General features: G+C 47.4%; 1 protein-coding gene across 10 annotated transcripts in view; it reads right to left on the bottom strand.

Moving 5' to 3' along the window:
• Positions 1-57: 57 nt before the first annotated feature.
• Atxn7l1 (ataxin 7 like 1) overlaps positions 58-20,405 on the bottom strand; it is a 217,565-nt gene continuing 197,217 nt past the window's right edge. For 6 of the 10 annotated variants that reach the window (XM_028768793.1, XM_028768795.1, XM_028768799.1 and 3 more), the window contains 3 exons: positions 13,984-14,176; positions 9,823-9,944; positions 4,371-5,674 (listed from right to left, as the gene is read on the bottom strand). In XM_028768793.1, coding sequence (XP_028624626.1) covers positions 4,582-5,674; positions 9,823-9,944; positions 13,984-14,176 — 1,408 coding nt within the window. In that variant the 3' untranslated portion in view covers positions 4,371-4,581. Of the gene's footprint in view, positions 244-1,656; positions 1,732-4,370; positions 5,675-9,822; positions 9,945-13,983; positions 14,177-20,405 lie in introns of those variants that run through there. The other 4 variants (XM_028768794.1, XM_028768800.1, XM_028768801.1 and 1 more) reach the window with 2 other exon arrangements.

Here is a 20,405-nt window from a genome sequence, read left to right as displayed (position 1 = left end):
GAAGAAGAAGAAGAAGAAGAGGAGGAGGAGGAGGAGGAGGAGGAGGAGGAGGAGGAGGAGGAGGAGGAGGAGGAGGAGGAGCCACAGGCAGTATCCAGGAAACACTCCCCTCCACAGGCCAGCGCCACCCTCCCTTCTCCAGACTTAAGTCTCCTGGGGAGTGTGACAAGCAGACTGGTTTGAAGTGGCTTCACCATCTTGTTAGGGAAGAGTCCGTATCCTTCCCATTCTGCTTGTGTTCTTCTAGGAAAGAAAAGAAAAAGTTATCTCACTCAGGATGAGCCATGAGAATCCAGGAGGGAACCCCAGTTTTCTTGTATGTCACAGAAAGGAAAAGAGCCCATGACCTGTAGCTGGCTAAGAGCAGTCATACAAGATGATGCTATAGGGAATCCATGTGTTAGTCACCATAGCGACAAGGCTGGAGGGAGATTTGGGGGTGCAAGTAACTAATTTTCTCAGAGTGGCTATCTTTACTCATTGGCTGAGTACAATCTTGTCCCTCACAGCGTTGCTACAAAGTTCTAATGACTGTGATGTCTGTGAAGGGCAAGCGCAGGCCCTGCAGACAGAGGCTGTCAAATAAATAGTAGCTGCTGTCATTACATACTTAATACAGCCAACTGCCAGCATCTGAGTCCCTATCTGGAGCAACAGGCATAAGCTGTGCTTGCAAGAATAAAGGTGTGTTCTCCAGGCACTCACAGCAACCTCTAAAACGTCAACAGAGGTGACGGATGGATGCATGCCTCTCTTCTGGACTAGAAAAGCATCTGGCTGCAGCTGCTTAGTCACACAGAGTGACTCAGGACCCTAGGGGCCCTCCAACCTCTGGGGATGGCAAAACAGCTCTACTCTTTATCTTTGCTCAAACTCTGACCCAAGATTTATGGGAAAATCCCTAAAGGGCAAAAAACACCAGCACGCTGCTATTCAGTGTTTTCAACCCTGGAACGCAGCAGACTGTATGTTTGAGGCAACACACCAACCTGCTCTACTCCACCTAAGAGGCATAACTAGCTGCCTCCCTGCCCTTCCCTCTGGACATACACACATGCTCCTTTGGATAATGTCACTGATCTCTGAGCTTCCACACTGATTACTCCTATCCCTCAAGTGTATCAAAACCACTGAGTGTTCTTACTGTGAAAGCACACATCGAATGGGAGCTACAGTTCATCGGGGGCTTGGAGAAGGCAGCGGCTGACATGCACCCGAGCAATACCCTTCTCCTATCTTGTTTCACTCCCATGATGCCTTTAGGAGGTAGTATCAATGTGGCAGCTAACAAACCCAAACCAGACACTTAGAGAATAAACCTACAGACACCATGGAGCTGGTCATAACAATCACTGTAGCTAACACTTGACTTTACTATGTTCTCATTTTCAGAGACTTTACATGAATAAACTAATCCTCATACAGGTCCTAGGACCTTAGGGACCATAATGAGCTCACTTAATAGAGGAAGAAATGGAAGCCTAGAGAATCAAATGGTTCAAGAACCCAAAGATAATAACTAGAAGCTCTGTGTTTGGAAGCCAAGTTATCCTCTCAGCTGGAGGTGAGATGTAAACTAAGGTCTGACTGACTCCAGTGTACATTCTTACTGGCCTGTTAGCTTTACATGGTTTCTTCCACCCCTAGAAAACTTACCTGTCGGCTGTGTCCTGGGCTGGATATACTTGAAGGACTGGATTGTGACAAAGCTAGGCTGCTATTTTTTCCAACCTGAAAGACACCATGAACCCCTATTCAGACACGGAGGCAACTTGGGAAGGACCTTCTGATGCCGTATTTTGTCAGGGCAGGAGAGTAGACCAGTACCACATGCCTTACTCCCTCAATTCCTCAGAATGGGTACTTCCAACTGACATGGCAGGAAAAGGGACAAGAGTTTATGGGGGCTTGGAGCATGGCCCTCTCTGAGATAAAGCAGTGATGAGAGCTCTTAATTTTGCTCTTCAGATGTGCATACTGCAGGAGGCAGACCATGTCACTCTCTACCCCAAGAGCCCACAAGCTCATGGACCTCTGGTCACAGTGCAAGCCCACTTTTTGTATTTAACCCTGGTTCCTCTGGTGTGCTACAGATAAAGCACTAGGTTTGTCTGGTTAGGAAATCCCACAGTCAGCCCCTTGTTCTTCGGAAAGCCAGCGATCTTGCTGGGATTCCCTCATATGTGCAGGGCAGGAGGAGAGGGGTACTGTTCCCTGCCTGGTAGGGTTCCCGGGATGGCAAGCTTGGGGACATACGTAGCCTTTCTGTGTAACTGTCTTTGGCCCCTGGTTGGGTGAACTCTGAGGGGAGCTGACAACAGTCCTGTGACCCCAGCTCTTTTGCAAAGGCAGTTCTTGCCCCCAACCTCAGAACAGCTCTTCCACTATCCTCTTCCCGCTCTTTGCACATAGGCACATACCTGTGGTTCACAGTACTGCTCTGTGTCCAATTAAATACCTTAGCAGAAAATTTTAGCTTTTTACTTCCCAGATATAAAAAGAAGAAACTGCAAGTTGTCTGCAAGGCACACAGCTTCATTTTGGATTTCTTTTTAGAGACAGGATCTCTTGTAGCCCCGACTAGCCTGGAATTCACTATGTAGCAGAGGATGACCTAGAACTCTTGATTCGCCTACCTTCATTTTCGAAGGGCTGGGATAGATTACACGTGGACCATTGATGCCTGGCTTTCATCTTAGGTTTCTTGAGCTCTCTTCTCTGCCTTCTAACAGAAGTGACAACAGATGCCAAAGGTCTTTTCCTTTCCTAATACTTGAAAATGCCCAGTGGTGAGTCTAGCCAAAGCTGTTTCTCAGAGGCCTGATGACAAGTATTGAGCTATCACCATATTGGGGGTTGGGTGCTGCCTGGCCTGCAGGCAGTTGTCAAGGCTCTCCTGACACACACTCTCTGGGGAGTTTTATCTGCTCTTTCTCCTGCTAGTTTTGCCGACTCATCACCCTGACTAAGCATTTCAGACAATCTGGGAGCCAACAGGCCAATATTCCATCCATAGGCACTGCAGAATTGAGAGGGCCAAGAGCCTGGGTTAAGTAAGTCCCAGCCTCACTATTTATCTGCAGTGTGACTATGGGCACCTGTAACCTTCCTATGTCTTGTTTGGGTCATGTATTAAATGGGTTAAGAACAGGTTAGGTATTGAGTTCCTGGATCTGAAGTGTTTGGGGACAGGAGCCATCAGTCCACTGCCAGAACTTGATCTAAAATGGGAAAAGCAATATGACTTTGCTGTACCAGGGGAGGCCCGCAGGCTGGTGGAGTGGCCTAGCAACCTGTTGGAAACACAAACTCCTTGATCTTACTCCTAGCCTGCTCACTTTCAGGCTGCCTTTTCACAAGATTCCTAGGTGGATTGTGGGTACATATCTGAGTCTGCAGAGGATACTGGCTAATCTCCCGGTAGGATCTGGAGGGTGCTGGCCGTATAATACTTTGGAGGACCAGTGCCTCACCTTGGCCAAGGCTGCAGCTGTCTGGCCCGTGCTCGTGTGGGTACTTGTGAATACCCCTCAGGAGGTGCTCTTTTTGGGGGATTTTCTAAGTGTCATGTATGGTGACACAAAATATTAAAGCAGTGGTTCTCAACGAATGGGGCACAGACCCTTTGGGGGTCAAACAACCGTTTCACAGGGGATGCATATCAGCTACCCTGTATATCAGATGCTTGCATTATGATTCCTAAGAGTAGCACAATTATAGCTATGAAGTAGCAACATAAAAATGATTTTGTGTTTGGGGTCATCACAACATGAGGGACTGTACTAAAGGGTCACAATATTAGGAAGGCTGAGAACTGCTGCATCAAACCATCTTCTATATCTCCAGAGTCCCTATCCCTAAATGGGCTGGCCTTAGAGTCTGGTGTTAGCTCCACGGTGGGGCTACTCTTGCTTGCTTCCACAAGAACAGCTCTCAAAGCCAGCTCAGAGCTCGCTGAGGAAACTAAGGCCCCGCCCTCCAGCTCTCAGCTCCCATCTGGTTGGCCCAGAGTTGTAGAGAGCTGCCAACAGTAGCTCTCTCCCAGTCTGAGGAGATAGCCTGCCTTGGGAACTGGAGCAAAGGTCAAGGAAAGATACAGCTATTCTTGGGTCATTCACACCTTCTAGTCTCCCTACCGGTAACCTGGCACTGAGTACTCCTTTGCCACTGGGTGCAAGGTGTAGTCTTGCATTAGGAAGGGACCAGCTACATCATCATATATTAGGAAGAGAGGGCAGCTTGACGAGGTGAGGACAATCACCTGGGAGCTGGATGCTCAGGCTGCCACTCCAGATGGTACCTGGCATCACTTAACCAGCCTGGGTTTCAGGCTCGTCCTGAGGGGATTCCAACAGATCAGATCAAACTGCTTAGCAACAGAACTCTTTAATGAAGTAGGCCTCGTATAAAACCTCAAGATATGAAAACAGACAAAAGGAATGGGGGAACTCAGAGACTCTTTGTGCCTCGGTTTACCCAGCTGTTAAGTGGCGGCCATTTTGTACCGCCCTGTGCTGGGTTGTTTTGAGGACGGAAGGATGTGATTACTGTAAAGTGCTTAGCATCGGGACTAGCAAAGTCCTACCAAGAACTCTCGGAGCCTACGGGGAACCCGGGAAAAGGAGTCACACTTGTGTTACCTGTCTGAGCCACCTGGCCAAGCAAGGGCGCTGCCCAGCTCCCCCTGCCCCCCAGAGCCAATGAAGGCAGTGCCAGGAGCTCCCTTACCTGCCGAGAGGAGGTGCTGTTAACGGGATCGGGCACCGGTGCAAGAAGGCTGGGTGGGTTCTTTTTGTGAACGCTATTCATACCAGGCATTTTAGTGATCTTACAGGCTTTGCTACTGGAACTTGAATTCTTACGCTTTTTTCCTTCTGATTTGTCAAAAGAGAGGGGCAGAGAAGACACAGCATTGTGTGAGGCCAGAGAGAGGTCCCCTGCATGGAGTGCGAGGGAGGGCACGGAGAGGGGACAGGAGCCACTGCTGCCACCCACAGCGCCCACCTGTCTCACTATGTCCATGGGGCCGCTGGGCAGTGAGGTCCGTCCTGAGGGCTCCAGCTTGGCACTGAGTGGGCTTACCCCGTTATTTGAGTTGTGCACAGACAGACTGTTATAGGGAGGGGCTGCCTGATAGGAGTTCAAAGCGGAACTGGCATTCAGAACGCAGTTCTTTTTGTGGGGCCCTGATGACAATGGGGAGGAGAGGGAAGCCTGCAAGGATAAGGAGGGGGAGGGAGTCGAGGACTGCGGCTTCCTCTTTTTGTTACTTGGAGATTCGTCGCTACGAGCGGACAGGTCTTTCACTTTTGAGGATTTGCTGGTTTTGGTTTTGGATGGCTTGTGGGATGGGGAAGGAATGACAGCTGGTATCGGGGACACGGCGGATGGGGCCTTGAAGGTTGAGTCCATGATGCTGAGGGTTGCAGCCACATGGGGGAAAGCTGTGGTGTGGGACATGAGGACGCGTGGGTCCGGCGATGCCACAAAAGCTGCGTCTGAGAGCATGGCTGATGTCATTATGTAAGAAGAGGTGAGTCTCGAGCTGATGGGAGCTGAAGGAAGATACACAGCACTGGGGTTGCTGAAAGGCTGCAAAACGGATGCTGGAACGGGGGTGGTGATGTGGGCTGCTGGCGAGGGCATGGGGCTATCTGCCGCAGGAGGGATCTTCCTAAACACGAGAGAAGAGCCAGAGAGAAACAGTGAGACATCGGGTTGGCATCGCCTGGGAGGCCGGGTAAGCTTTGATCGGCAGGGCTACAGAGGACACCCAGCAGGACCAGACTATGGAGAATGAAGCCTTTTGAAGGATGATGATCTGACGAATGGCCCTTCCCTACGCTGCCCGCTAAAGCAACATCCGCAACTATCTTAATACTTTCAGAGCCTGTTCTCCACACTTAGCTACTCAAGACTGGCTCGTTTGGGTTTATGACTAAAAGGCAAATGATGTTAAGACTATAGCTATCCTGAGCAGTCTCCCCCACCTCACACACCTTTGACAGCAATAAAAGTTGATGAGGAAAAATGGCCTGGGCCACCTGGACATGTCCACCTCTGCCTACTGCAACCTCTTTCGTTCCTGTTTCCTCCACACTGCTTTTGGCTGGACCCATTCTGGAAAAGGCCTTTCCCCCACTTGTCAGCATCCCCTTGTCATTGGTACTCAATGCCTCTGGCTACTCCAGAGAGAGAGGTGCTTTCATTTTAGCTCATGGTGACTGGATCCTGTGGTGTCCATGGAAAGTCAGGAGCTTGGAGAAATCATAATATCAAGTTGCTCATACTTAGGGCAACTTGGTTTTTTTTTCCCCTTGTCTTTCTCATTCTACTTGGTGGGGGGGGGGGTTGGCATGAGGCTGCCCTTCCACAAGTCTCCCTGTTCTTGGGCTGGGAAAAGGTGAGCATCCTGGACACTGGTGTACCTGGAGGGGACCAGGAGTTTAGGTACAGGATATGAGCAGAAGAACCGCATGGGAGCAGGGAGAGATGGGAAAAACCGCTGTTTTCTTGGTCGGCTTTCTTAAAACTGGCATCAGAGTTGGGGTGGAACCGCCTGAGGGGAAAGTCCTTGGAACCAATCCCAACATCAGGTAAGGTGCCATCCTTAAGGCTTCTGCATACTTGTTCTTTTAGACAGAGCCTCACCACATTGCCCCAGGTGGTCTTGAACTTGTGGTTCTTCTTGCCTCCACCTTCTGAGTGTAGGATTATAGGTATGCGGAAACACCTAGCTATAAGACCCTTTTGACTTGGGTTGGGAATGACTCTATCGTACACTTCCAACTCACTTCCATCTTACAGCTTAGACCCAAGCCGCTGCTACTCTTGGGACCTGGAATGGCAGGAGGAGGGGGTTGCGGGGGTGGGGTGGCATATCCTGCTCCAGATTTTGTAAGAAAAAAATGATCTTAGGAGCAAGATGCTTTCAAGTTCATTCTTATTTTTTGTAGCGCTCTCTGCTTGTTCCCCAGTGTCTGTTTTCAGGAGCTTTCCTTCTCAGAAGCAGCACCAGGAGACAAGCTTGAGGCACAGAGAAGGGTGGGGCTTGCACAGCCCCTTCTCCTCTGCCAGCCACTTCTGGCTGATCTGGAAACCCTATCCTAGCATTCCCTTCTGAAGATCACTCGTCTGCTGCTTGTAGGAGAGCCTGTGGCTTCCATGTCTAGGGTGGAACCCAGCGGCATCCTTGAGTACAGAAGCAGAGTGTCTTTGAAACTGTCAGACCAAGGAGATCAAATACAAGCGAAGAATGTTGCCAGCCCCATGGCAGCCATGATGGCATCTGAGAATTTCCTTCCTCTCAAGCCCATGGTACATCAAAGCTCCTGTCGGCCCTATAAACAAGATGCTGCACAGATACTTTTGGCCATGGATGAATGAGTGTATGGACAGATGGATGGATGGAGAAGTGGATGGGAAAGCAGGTGATCTCAGCAGCAACACAACTGTATTGTCAGGGACTATGCATGCTGGGAAGGGGTTCCCATGGAGGCAAACCATGGAGGTCTGCACACATCCTTAGAACTGTCTGGCCCTGCATAAGGCTTTCCTGACAGGCCAAGGGCACACTCTGGGAAGCACTAGCAACTGCCGTGCCCCTGACTCCTGGCTTATGTTCTGACCATCTAAATTCAGAGAATTAGACACAGTGGTCGAGATTTGACCATGACTTGTAATAAGGGTAATTTACAAGTACCAGGCAAGTTAATTTACTTAAGGGGATGGGGCTTCAGTTGGGGACCTTGAATGAGATACATCTTATTGTCCCGGTTTACATTTTTCTCATTAAATAGTATAAATACTTCCAATTGTGCAGACAGGCAGCATTGAAGTCCTAAACCTTACTTGGCCTCTGCCCAAGATTGGAATGGCTGCTACTTCTGGTATACGTTCTAGATCTTTCTTTCCTCTCCTCTTTAACCCTAACTGGTAAAGGAGAGGTGGGAGGAAGAGCTGTCCCTGCAAGCCTTTCCCCCATGGTAAGCAGTTTTGATGTTTCCTAGGTGCCCAATGGCAGTGGGTTTCACCTTTGCTGGGCTGCCTGGCTTAGGCTTTGCACATGGCCTACAGGAAGTCCCATATAAAAGCCCAGAGATGTGATCAAATTCCTGACAGCTCCCATCCTCCCATGCCAGCTGGCGTGGAGATCCAGATGCTGACCTGGCTGAAAGAGAATACTGTGTTGGCGTCTCCTGATGCAGAGTTAAATGCTTGTTAAAGAAAAAAGAGTCTTGGCCGTTCCTTTTCTTCCTAATGTCTTCCATGCCCCCATCGGCTGCCATCCCTCCAGGTTCGGGCCCTTCAGGGCCTGGAGTTTGGGCAGCGAGGTTGAGAGGGCAGCGGGGTGCTACGCTCTCCAGAGTTGACACCCAGGCAGCCCCAATGTTGCTCAGTGACAGCAGATTGGTTAGGCAAGTCCTGAACAGAGGGGAGGGACCTGATGCCCTGTGGCTCGGGCTTCTGTGCCTGAGGAGGAAAGCAATATCGAGCTTGAGCTGACAGAGCACCAGCGAGTGAAATACAGATCAACACATTCCTTCCACGTGCCGGGGATGTACACTTCTATAACACAGGAGAGCAGAGAGCTGGGAGAATCACCAGGGTTGGCTGCCATATTTGGAAGTTAAGGCAGAGGCCTAGGCCACCAAAATGACCAAGAACTACTTAATCCCTAAGCAGGACTTTCTAAGATTCTAAATGTAATACAAACAGAAAATTAATGATGCCTTGTCGACCAGCAGGGCAGTCACTCACACAGGAAGACATTATAAGCTTCTCTTGTGGCCCTTTCCTAGTTAATATACCAGCATCTGTCCTGAGTACCCTGTGAGTGCTTAACAGAAACAATGGGGACCCAGGTCTATGTTTGCCAAGGGGCTAAGATGACAGAGCCCCCCTGGGAGAGGAGCAGGCTGTGAGTTCTGCTTCCTCTTCCTCTGTTTCTCGGGATGCCCTGTGGCCCCTCATGGGCCTCATAGGGCAGGCTGAGGATCGCAACTGTTATTGAGATCCAGACGGATGCGATCCACCCTTTTATTGGAATATACACTCAAGCTCCCTTAGGAGGAGTGTGGGGGGTGGGGACATTCAGAGGTTGGTGACATGGCCTAAAGGTAGCTTCTTAAGGGTCACGGTTAAGAGGGTCCAGGCCTACTAAACGTTCCCAGGAGCATTCTAGGTTTTTCCCCTTTCTGTACATCCCCCATAAAATGTAAGTGCACTGGGAAATGTTGGAGAATAAACAATGGATTATAAGCTGGACTTTAGAGGAGAGAGAGAGAAGGAGAGGTGAGGAGAGGGCCCTAGGGAGATGGGGAGGGCCAAGGACAAACTTAACCAACTTCACAACATTGCTCAGAATCTGCCCTATTGACAACTCTACATAGTTTTTAATGAGGACAGCAACTAGCTAGAAATTTGTGTGAAATCATTGTGAAAGTTTTTACCATTGTTCCTGAACCATTAGCATCACAAACAGAAGCACATTCTTAACATCTTTAGACAATCTGAATGGTCATTAAAAAAAAAAAAAGGCCTATAATCCTATGGAATAAACTTGATTTTACCTTAAGATCCTTTTCATTTGGTTTAGAAGATTACCAATACAACAACCATCTCCCAAGAAGACAAAGAAAACAGCCCATTCCCGGTGTTTCCAAAATGCTATTAATCAAAGGTGACCTTTCGGAGTCAGGAATCCTGACTTCAGGCTCATTTTGGTCTATGGCAAGCCAAGTACTGGGGCTCCTCTATAAGGCTTAGGCAAGGGTGAGGCGGCTCTCATCTTAGACCGCGAAGAAACCGGTGCTCACTTACTTCCACATCTGCGAGTTCAAGTGTTTTTCTACCATGGAGTTCAGTGCGAAGCGAAATCGGTCCCATCGCCTATCAAACACATAGTATCCGCGTCCCATGAGGCGACTCCCGAATGAGCAGAACTGTGAGGGAGAAAAACATTTTAATTTTGATTACAGGTTAATAAGCTACATAGAGAAAAATAACATTTGCATAAAAACACACAGGGGTACCATTTTACTCCAAAGAAAAGAAGCAACTGGTACTGAGGCCAAAAATACTTCTGTGATGTTGTAGTTTGAGTTCTGGATTCCCAGCAGAAGTTCACACTTTAAGCCGGTGATTGTGCCATTCAATTTTCTGTGGCATGGAAGGCCACACTCTTTACTTCAGGATGGAGCCAGTGGTTTAGGATAGAAAACAAGAGAGCAACAGCAGCCAGGGGGCCTTTGCAGCTCTGCCTGTTCATCACAATTCCCATTATCTCTATGAACCTGGGGTTCTCTGCCTCCATTCTAGGGGTGAAAAGGCTGGTTCTCCCCATCTGATGCCTTAGAAACTTCCTGCAGGTGAACTGCTGTTCCATGTCAGTCCCAATGGCATCTGCACACCTTTCCTTTTTTAAAAGATATATATCTGTGTGAGAGCGTGAGACTCCTTGAACTGGAGTTACAGACAGTTGGGAGCTGCCATGTAGGTGTTGGGAATTGAACCTGGGACCAGTGGGAGAGCAGCCAATGCTCTTAATGGCTGGCATCTCTCCAACCCCTAAAACACGTTTTTGTTTGTTTGTTTGTTTGTGTTTTGCTTCATTCTTACTGGAAAGGGTCTTACTATGCAGCTCTGGTTATCCTAGAACTCACTATGAAGACCAAGCTGGCCTTGAACTCACAGAGATCTTTCTGCCTCTGCCACATCTGCATGCTTCATCTGCTCTCATAAAATGCCCAGGAATGCATCACAGTTCTGAGCTCTTACTTACCCTCTGCCTGCTGTTTCCCTCTTTGGAAACTATGATCCTATCCTTTGATGCTGTGATGGTTTGCATATGCTTGGCCCAGGGCATGGCATCATTAGGTGTGGCCCTGCTGGAGTAGGTGTTTCACTGTGGGTGTGGGCTTTAATACTCTTGCCCTAGCTGCTTGGGAGTCAGTCTTCCACTAGCAGCCTTCAAATGAAGATGTAGAACTCTCAGCATCTCCTGCACCATGCCTGCCTGGATGCTGCCATGTCCCAACGTTGATGATAATGGACTGAACCTCTGAACCCGTAAGCCAACCCCAATTAAATGTTGTCCTTATAAGAGTTGCCTTGGTCACGGTTAGGGTCACGGCAATGAAACCCTAACTAAGATAGATGCCCAATTTATAATTCTCATTGCTAATGGCCTCATCTGACTGTTCCTCCCACTGTGAATACTGATGGCACATCTACTATACATTGTATGAAATCTGTTGCCTGTCTCTTCTTCCTCCTTCCTCTTTCTTCTTCTCTAAAACTTCCAGCCCTACCTTTCGCTTCCACTGCCCAATCACAGGCTCTAGCCTTTATTTCACCAGTTAACATAGGGAGAAGGTTCACATGGAGTCGCCTGAGTATCTGATCCACTCCTCATTGCGGGCAGCCCCTCTTCAGAAAGCAGAATTAGCATCAAAATACAAACAGCACCAGGGCAATCCACAACAGAAATCACTTAGACTCATCATATATACACAATTACATATGTGATGGCTATCAGTGCTTAAAGTGTAGGGACTTCATTCTCTTCCTCCTCAGTGTAAGAATCAAAGAGATTAGGAACTTTAAAAGGGGGAACAGGATTTTGGGAGCTGAGGCAAGAGAATGATGAGTTCAAAGCCACATAGTGGGACTATCTTTAGGAAAACAAAAACAAACAAACAGAACCACCTTTTTTTTTTTTTAAAGTGGACTGAAAAATCCCACAGAAATGTTTGAAATAAACCACTGAATTTAATACTCACGGCTGAAATATTTGGGCATTTAATAAACACTGATTGTGATGTGGGACACCTGGAGGCCAGTGGACAGAAATGCCAGAAGCAACCTCCGAGAAGGTGACATTTAGTGGGTCTAGAGCTCAGGAAAGTCTGCAAAGGACTCTATAATTCAAATGGTGCTTCCCCATCCCCCAGGACTCCAGCAGCTCCCTGGCTGCAAGCCCAGACTCAGTGCTGGACTGGCACCCAATCCGAGAAGGCATCCTGGAGTGGCCTTTGGAACCATTTGCAGGAGGAACTGCAGGGTCTTCCCTTTGTTCTTTGTTAAAACCCTGCTACCCACAAAATCTGATACCACAATTACTTACTACAGAATGTTCTTACTGACCAAGGAGAAAAACATACATGGTAACTCTTCAGCACAGAAGCTGGTCTTCACCTCTCTGTGGGAGCTGTTTCTGGTGTAACTATCACTTCCTTTATCATCCCAATTGCTAAGGATACACTGAGCGAGGGTTTATTACACACACACACACACACACACACACACACACACACAAAGCAAACAAACAAATCATGGTGGGTTTTCCATTTTGATCAGCAAAACATTAAGGGCCTATAATGCCCTGTGAATGTGGCTAATCTCCTATAGCAGCTTGCCCTGTGGAGAGATTTCTTGATGCTCTCCTGATCCTGGCTTTTTGGGACTTTTAGACTTGGGAGGTGGAGGCCCCTTTGGTTTTGGCTACCAGCATACCTAATACCGCTTAGGTTTGAGGTCAGATAGCCAGGGAAGCTGGCTCTGTGTGCCTCGGGCGGAGCTGCAGATGCTCACTGTGGCAGACCCTGCTGCCATTGTCCTCTGCAGTGTCCTGCCTTACTTGGCCTTGCCTTCTCTTCGCTAACACAGCCACACTTTTGTCTTGATGCCATGTGTGCAGCAGTTACAGAGAAGACGCATCTCTTCCCAGACCTTGGAATGAGGCACAGATGAGTCACCACACTCCTTTTCCTCTCTGCCACCTGCCAGTGTAGCGGTAGACATGTCACAGCAGTGTTGCACTGCGTACGTGGAGACATCTGTCGGGGTTTCACGGGATGATCTTGCTTCGTAAGTGAAAAAATGTATCATCTTGGAAGACCCCCTTTTTTGTGTGTCCCCCTTCTCTGCTTAGAATGGCAGCAGGTGACAATGTGACACAGGAGCTGTGGTCAATGTATGAAAATGTTAACAGCAAAGATGTGTAAGGACGTAGTAGAGACAGGACCCAGGCGGTAAGGGCACCTGCCTCTAGACTTCTTGCCATGTAAGATAATGAAATGTTCCTGTGAGTACAGAGGCACTGGGTTTTCTACAACTGCGGACAAAATCACCACAGCTGGCCCCTCACTACTTCAGTACCGGCAAAGTCACAGGTTACAGGTGAACCACAGGTCCCCGGCATCTCCAGAAATGGGAAGTGGCACACGTACACGTGTGGAGGAGGAAAGACCAACCTTGTCTTCCAGCAGGATTGAGTTCACTTGCAAAGCTCCTGAGATCTACAGTCAGAGCTAATCCTGAAGGCTCAGGCTGGCAGCAGAACAAACCACCATGAGGCCCCTATTACCAGGGACACAGCACTGGGCTCTGTGACTGTCACACCAGCCGCTTCCTCTCTCAGAGGACTATAAGGCAAATGTGAACAGGCTTCCAACTGATGCCTTTGTTTCCCCTTATGACGCCAGTGATCATCTCAACTGTTAAAGTCATTCCCTCAAACGTCTTTCATTGATAAGCAATCACAGTGATGTGAAACACCCTACCACTGGCTCTGTTGCGATATGGTCACAGTAACAACAGTCAGACATAGAGCCACAGGGAAAATGATGAAAGCTTGGTACCTGTGTGGTTGGTAAGACAGCTTCTAGGGCAGTTGCATCTGGCTAACCCTGGACCAGGGGCTCTGTTTTAGAGATGTGCAAGGTCAGAAGGTTGGCTCCCAAGAACATTTCTATAGACACTATTTCTCAAGCATTCTTAAGGGATTATAGCCAGTGGGGAGCCCCTTCATTTCATTCCATGACACTCAAGGACATCTCTTACGCCATTACACCTTTGGGAAAGCCTTCGGATGAGGCTATACCCTGCAGTCCTTTCCTTAGGAATACAGGCCTCTGTTGCCATCACCAAGGGGCCTTCGAAGCAACAGGGGACACCATGGAAGGAACAGAGGAGGCCTACCGCAAGAGGTCTGGGGTGGTGCGTGGAGAACTGACAGTCGAGCTTCTCAGATTCGTCGGCTCCGTCCATCTCCCCTTCATCACTGGACAGTCGGCTGGCAAGGTCGCCTCCAGCTGGGGGGAGAGGGGGCTCTGGAGTGTAGCCGCTGTGGTTTGAAGATGTACTGCTGCTTATGCTATTTGCAGATGATGGTCTGAGGGTGAGAGGGGAGAACAGAGAGAACAAGTTATCCTGAGGAAATCGGATCCGCCCATTTCATGCCTCCGAAAAGCAGCCCTGCCACGATGTCGGGGAGGGTGAGCCCATGGCAACTTTCGAAAGGGAAAAATTAAGCTGCAGGGTTGATAGCTCTCCACACGGACCCATTACCATTAGGAGCACAGTGCTGTCTGGCTTGCTGCCTCTGGAGTACAATGAAAGCCCAAGGGGGAACCCCTAGTGGGAGCAGGAGGATTGTGACCTGTGAACTTATGCAGAGTCTAGTGACCATCTTCTGGGAGTTCATCTACAAACACTCACCCAAGATCAAGTATTACCAACATTTTAGTTTATGTCCTTCCAGACTTCCTTAGTGTGCATACATGAATTTAAAAAAAAATTAAGAAGATTTGAGACAGGATCTCATGTATCTCAGGTCTTGAACTCACTAAGTAGTCAAGAATGACCTTGAACTTCTGAGTCTCTTGTCTTTACTTCCAGAGTATCTGAGGTCCCAGGTGTGTGACACCCTGCCCGGTCAATGCAGTGCTGGGGGTTAAAGTCAGGGGCTTAGAACACATTAGGCATGTACTCTATTCCCAGCCATGGAAACAGATTTTAAAAAAAAAATTATTATTTTGGGCTGGTGAGGTGGCTCAGCGGTTAAGAGCACCAATTGCTCTTCAGGAGGTCATGAGTTCAAATCCCAGCAACCACATGGTGGCTTACAATCATCTGTAATGAGGTCTGATACCCTCATATGGGTGTCTGAAGACAGCTACAGTGTACCTTGGGCTGGAGCAAGTGGGGTCAGAGAAAGAGGGAAAAGAGAAGGGGGAAAAATGATTATTTTATTTTACGTGTAGGGGAATCTTGTCTGCATGTATATCTATCTGTTCATCACTTGTGTGCCTGGGTGTCTGAGGGGCCTTGTCAGGCATAGATGGGAGAGGAGGTCCTTGGTCCCGTGAAGGCTGGACGCCCCAGTGTTGGGGAATTCGAGGGTGGAGAGGTGGGAGTGGGCGGGTGGGTGGGGTTATATTCTTATAAAAGCAGGAGGAGGGGGGATGGGATAGGGGGTTTCTGGGTGGGGAGGGAAATGGGGAAAGGGGATAACATCTGAAATGTAAATAAAATAGCCAATAAAAAATTAATTTCAAAAAAGAAAAAAGAAAAAAACTGGATCCTGGTCTTACAGATGGTTGTAAGCTGCCATGTGAGTGCTGGGAATTGGACTTGAACCCAACCCTAAACATTTGTTTCTAAATTTTCTAAAAGGCTTTTGGGTAGTAGCTCAGCCATCATGGCAAACCTGCCTTGTCCTGCAGGATAAAGATAACCTGGATTTTGTTGATTGCATCTTGGTTATACAGGAAAATTGCTTTTTGTTTGTTTGTTTTGTTTTGTTGCTTTATGAGACAGGGTCTCTATGTAGCCCTGATTGGCCTAGAATTCGCTATGTAGAATGAGCTGGCCTCAGACACACAGAGATCTGCCTGCCTATGCTCCAGAGTGTCTGGGTTAAAGACATGCACCACCTAGCCTGGCAAAATGCAAAACCTGTAATGTAGGCTGGGCTTGAACTCATGATTTTACTTGCCTACGCCTCTTCATCATATCCCCCTGGCAAGTGCCACAACAGCCAACTATTTTCACTTTTGCAAGAAGTCTTTACAAGTGAAAAGTCATGGTGTATGTAAGTCAAAAGACACTAACAAGAATACATTACAATAAAACTGTAACATATTAATATAACAACTGTTAGAATCAGGTTAGGGAAGTATTCATCAATATATCACTGCTTTCCAGCATGTAGGGGAATTTTCATGACAAACATTGAGAACATAGAAACAAAAAAAGAGAGTTAGCATCATCATCGTCATATGTGTAAAAAAAAGGGGGATTGAAGAGGTACTGTTTTCTTTCTTTTCCCCTGTTTTACAGAGATACATTACAGCAATAGGGTCTCATGTAGCCTAGACTGGCCTTGAACTTGCTGTGTCATGGAAGATAACCACGACTGTTATCTTGCTACCTCCCAAGTGACGGGAGGCCAGGCATGGGCCACCACACAGTTAATATATGTGCATCTTGTGAAATCATTCCTTCAATCAAGTTAGCTAAAAAATTAACATGTCCATCATTTCTTAGAGTCATATTTCTACTGCCTACTAGGGGTTGAACTCAGGGCTCTATGCCAACTAGAGAAGAGTTCGCCCACTAGCTGGAACTCCTTCTTTCCCAGTTTTATTTTGGGACAGAGTCTTATCAAGTGACTCAGGTTAGTCTTGAACTCAGTCTTGAGCACAGTTGCTCTTTTTTTGTTTGTTTTTACAGTGACACTCAGATCTGTAACACAGTCTTATCAGCTAGAGTTGACCTGGACCTGCCCTGGCTCCTGTCACTCCTCCACCTCTCAGCCAGTCACTAATGCTCTAGTCTCTCTTCCTTCCCTTGGCCTCCCTTCCCTGTGCCTCCCTTCCTTTCAGTTTATTTATTGGCGGTGGGGAGCTTTACCATAGGCTCTTGCTATGAGATCAGGCTGGTCTCATGATACGCCTTCCTCACCTTCCTGCTGCTGGAACTACAGGCCCACGCTACTATGCCCGGCTTCTGCCTTCTATTTCTGAGTTCAACTTTTTAAAAGAGTCAACATAAAAGTGGAAACATACAGTGCTATTTGGGCCTGTTTTGGTTAACGGAACCCTCTCAAAGTTTACTTATGTTGATGAAAATAGCTAGACTTCCATCTTTTGTGTCTGAATAATATTCCATATGTTACAAGCAACAACCTTTGTTTTGTTTTTGTTTTGATTTTTTTTTTTTAAAGACAGGGTCACATGTAGATCAGGATGGCTTCAAACTCACTCGGGAGCTAAGAGTGTCCCAGAACACCTATTTCTCCTGCCTCTACCTTCAATACCTTCAAAGTGCTGGGTTGACAGGCAGGTACCTACAATGCCCCATGCCCCACAATGGACTTTTCTCTTCACTATGTAGCCTAAGCTATCCTTTAAGTTAAAAGCTTCCTGCCTCAGCCTTTCAAGTGCTGGAATTATAGGTATGCACAGCTATACCTAGCTCCCAATTTTTTTTATGTATTCACCTATAAGCAGACACAAGTGTGTTCATGTCTGTGTTATAGTGGAAAATTCTGTAGTAAATACCAAACTGTAAGACTATCCATGAAATGAGATATAGAAATCACACACAACCATTAACTTCATTCCCCAGATTCCACAACAAAGATACTTAACGATTTTTTTTTTAAAGGGGAAGAGAGTCAAATAACACAGAGCAGCAGAAAAATGATGATAGCTACCCCATACCCATGTAGGCCTTTTTAAATTGTGTTTGCTAATGATTGGCTTAGAAAGGGGTGTGCACACACACACAACAGGGCAGGAGGAACACAAGAAATCTCTGTCACATGTGTGTGATGGGTTGGGCAGGGTAAATATAGGAAATATCTGTCATTTCAATAAAATTTTTCTATCATCCTAAAACTGCTTTAAAAGATAAAAGGTGTTTCAGAGAACCAGTGAAGAATACACATGGAAAGTGGTCTAGACTTCAATTGGACCATGAAGTCGGACACACTGGGTGGCTGTGGCCATCTTGCTATTGGACTCAGAGGAGGAAGCCCTAGGAACTAGAGTTGGTAAAAGTTTCAAGCAAAATGCAAAGAGGGCCAGTGAGATGCAGTGTTCAAAAGCACTTGCTGTGGTGACCTGGGTCCAATATCCAGAAGTCATGTAAAGGTGGAACTAGAGAAGAGATTCCACAGGATTGTCCTCTGACCTTTACATAGGATTCACATATCCCATACACACACACACACACACACACACACACACACACACACTCACACTCACACATGTAGTGGGGAGGGGAGGATGCAGCAGAGCAATCCCTGATCTCTGGGGACTGGCTTCCCTAACCTGTGCACTCCTCGTCACATTTGGTAAGAATCCTCATCACTAAAGTGTCAATAGTTCAGTTTTCTGCTATTTGTACCAGAAGAACCTGAAGAACAAGTATGAACAGATTTACACATAGTTTTACAAGACTATGTGCCTGGAGAAGTGCTGACTAGTGGGGAAGGAGCTGGCTTGCTGTGAACCGTCTAGGAAGTCAGGTGCCTGATCTACTGAGGGCTGCAAACTGTGGATGAGTCTACCACAGGAGGATCAGGAGTTTAAGGCAAGCCTGGGCTACAAGAAAGACAGAAGGAGGGAAGGAAGGAAGGAAGGAAGGAAGGAAGGAAGGAAGGAAGGAAGGAAGGAAGGGAAGGAGGGAGGAAAGAATTAAGAAGGAAGGAAGGAGGGAAGGAGGGAGAGAGGAAGGAGGAAAGGAAGGAAAGAGGGAAGGAAGGAAGGAAGGAAGGAAGGAAGGAAGGAAGGAAGGAAGGAAGCTAGCTAGCTAGTTGGTTATAGATGAGGACGAAGCATAGCTGAACAACAGTTGGTCTCCATACAGGTCACCTCCACATCTCTACTATCTCACACCACCAAGTAACACCATGCCTGACAGGCCACTGTCTCCATCTCAGTCAACCTTCTAGGGAGAAACAAAGGATTTCTTGTCAATGAGAATGAACTGGAGAGGTGTAGACACCAGCTTCCAAGCAGCTCAGGGAGTAGACATGAACAGATCGCAAACAGGACCCAGGGATTGTCTTTAAGGAGGAATCCCGGGTGCCTAAGCTGCTCATGGGATCAAGCAGCATTCTTTTATGAAGAAACTAACCAGCTGCAAGGAATCGTCCAGACTTTGGGCCTTGTAACCAGATGCTCTTTTGGGTCTGCACATGGAGACTTCCAGCCAACTTGCTGGGACCTATCTTCTAGGTATTCATGGTCAGCAATTAACTGGCGTTACTACAGCAGCCCCATCATGAAGCTGACCAGCCAAGCACAAAAGACAATGACACAGAAATGGGATAAACCTGGAATGAGCAAGAACCATGACGGAAAGCAGAAGAATTTAAAACCCATCTTCAAATCTACAAGAATGTTACTACACTGTTTGGTGTGAGGCTCGGTGGTATAACATAGATTTGCTTGTCGTGTGAAAGGCCCTGACTTTAGTCTCCAGCACAAACAACTCCCAAAACAGAGTGGTATCACTTCAGAGAAATTAATGTCTTGCAAAATAAACAATTAGTTTAAACTAATGAGATAAACCAGGCATGTTGGCACAGGCTCATAATCCCAGCTACCCAGGAGGCATAGGCAGGAGGATTTTGAGTTTAAAGCCTATAGTGAGACCATGTAGTGGTTAAATAAGAATGATTCCCATAGGCTCATATGTGTGAATGCTTAGTCACCAGGCGGTGAGGTGGCACCATGTGAAAGAATTAGAAAGATTAGTAGGTGTGGCCTTGTTGGAGTAGGTGTGGCCTTGTTGGAGTAGGTGGGGCTTTGTTGGGGAAAGTCTGTCACTGGGAGTGGGCTTTGAGGTTTCAAAAGCCCAGAATCTCTCTCGGCCTACTGATAAGGATATAACTCTCAGGTATTTCTCCAGCACCACACTTACACTCCACTATGCTCAACGACATGATGATAATGGACTAAACCTCTGGAACTGTAAATAAGCCCCAAATTAGATGCTTTCTTTTATGAGTTGCCTTGGGCATGGTGACTCTTATAGCAATAGAATGAAGTGACTAAAATAGACCCCCCCCTTTTTTAACTTTTTTTTTTTGAAACCGAGGCTCTACATAGCCCTGGCTGTTCAAGAACTCACTATATAGACCAGGCTGGCTTCAAACTCACTGAGACCCTGCACCTCCTGTGTTCTGGGATTAAAGGGGTGTGCTACCACACCTGCTGAGAGCCCATCTTAAATAAATAAAAGGCTGGAGGGAGGCCTCAGTGATTACAAATGTTTGCTATGTTGTGGATCCTGTTCCCCTAACTGGGCTGCCTTGTCTGGCCTCAGTGCAAGAGGATGCGCTTAGTTCTGCAGTGACTTGATGTGTGAGAGGAAAGGAGGTGATATCTAGGGTGGGGTTCGCCCATCTCAGAGGAGAAGGGGAGGGGGATGTGTTCGAGGGAGTACTGGGAGGAGGTGGGAGCTAATATTGGGATATAAAGTAAATAAATGAAAGGAAGGAAGAAAGAAAAAGAGAAGGAAAGAAAGAAAGAAAGAAAGAAAGAAAGAAAGAAAGAAAGAAAGGAAGGAAGGAAGGAAGGAAGGAAGGAAGGAAGGAAGGAAGGAAG

Source organism: Grammomys surdaster, unplaced genomic scaffold, assembly GCF_004785775.1.
Source record: "Grammomys surdaster isolate TR1022 unplaced genomic scaffold, NIH_TR_1.0 188, whole genome shotgun sequence".
NCBI lineage: Eukaryota > Metazoa > Chordata > Mammalia > Rodentia > Muridae > Grammomys > Grammomys surdaster.
Note: the sequence above shows the minus strand (reverse complement) of the source record. Positions and strands in the feature narration are given on the sequence as shown.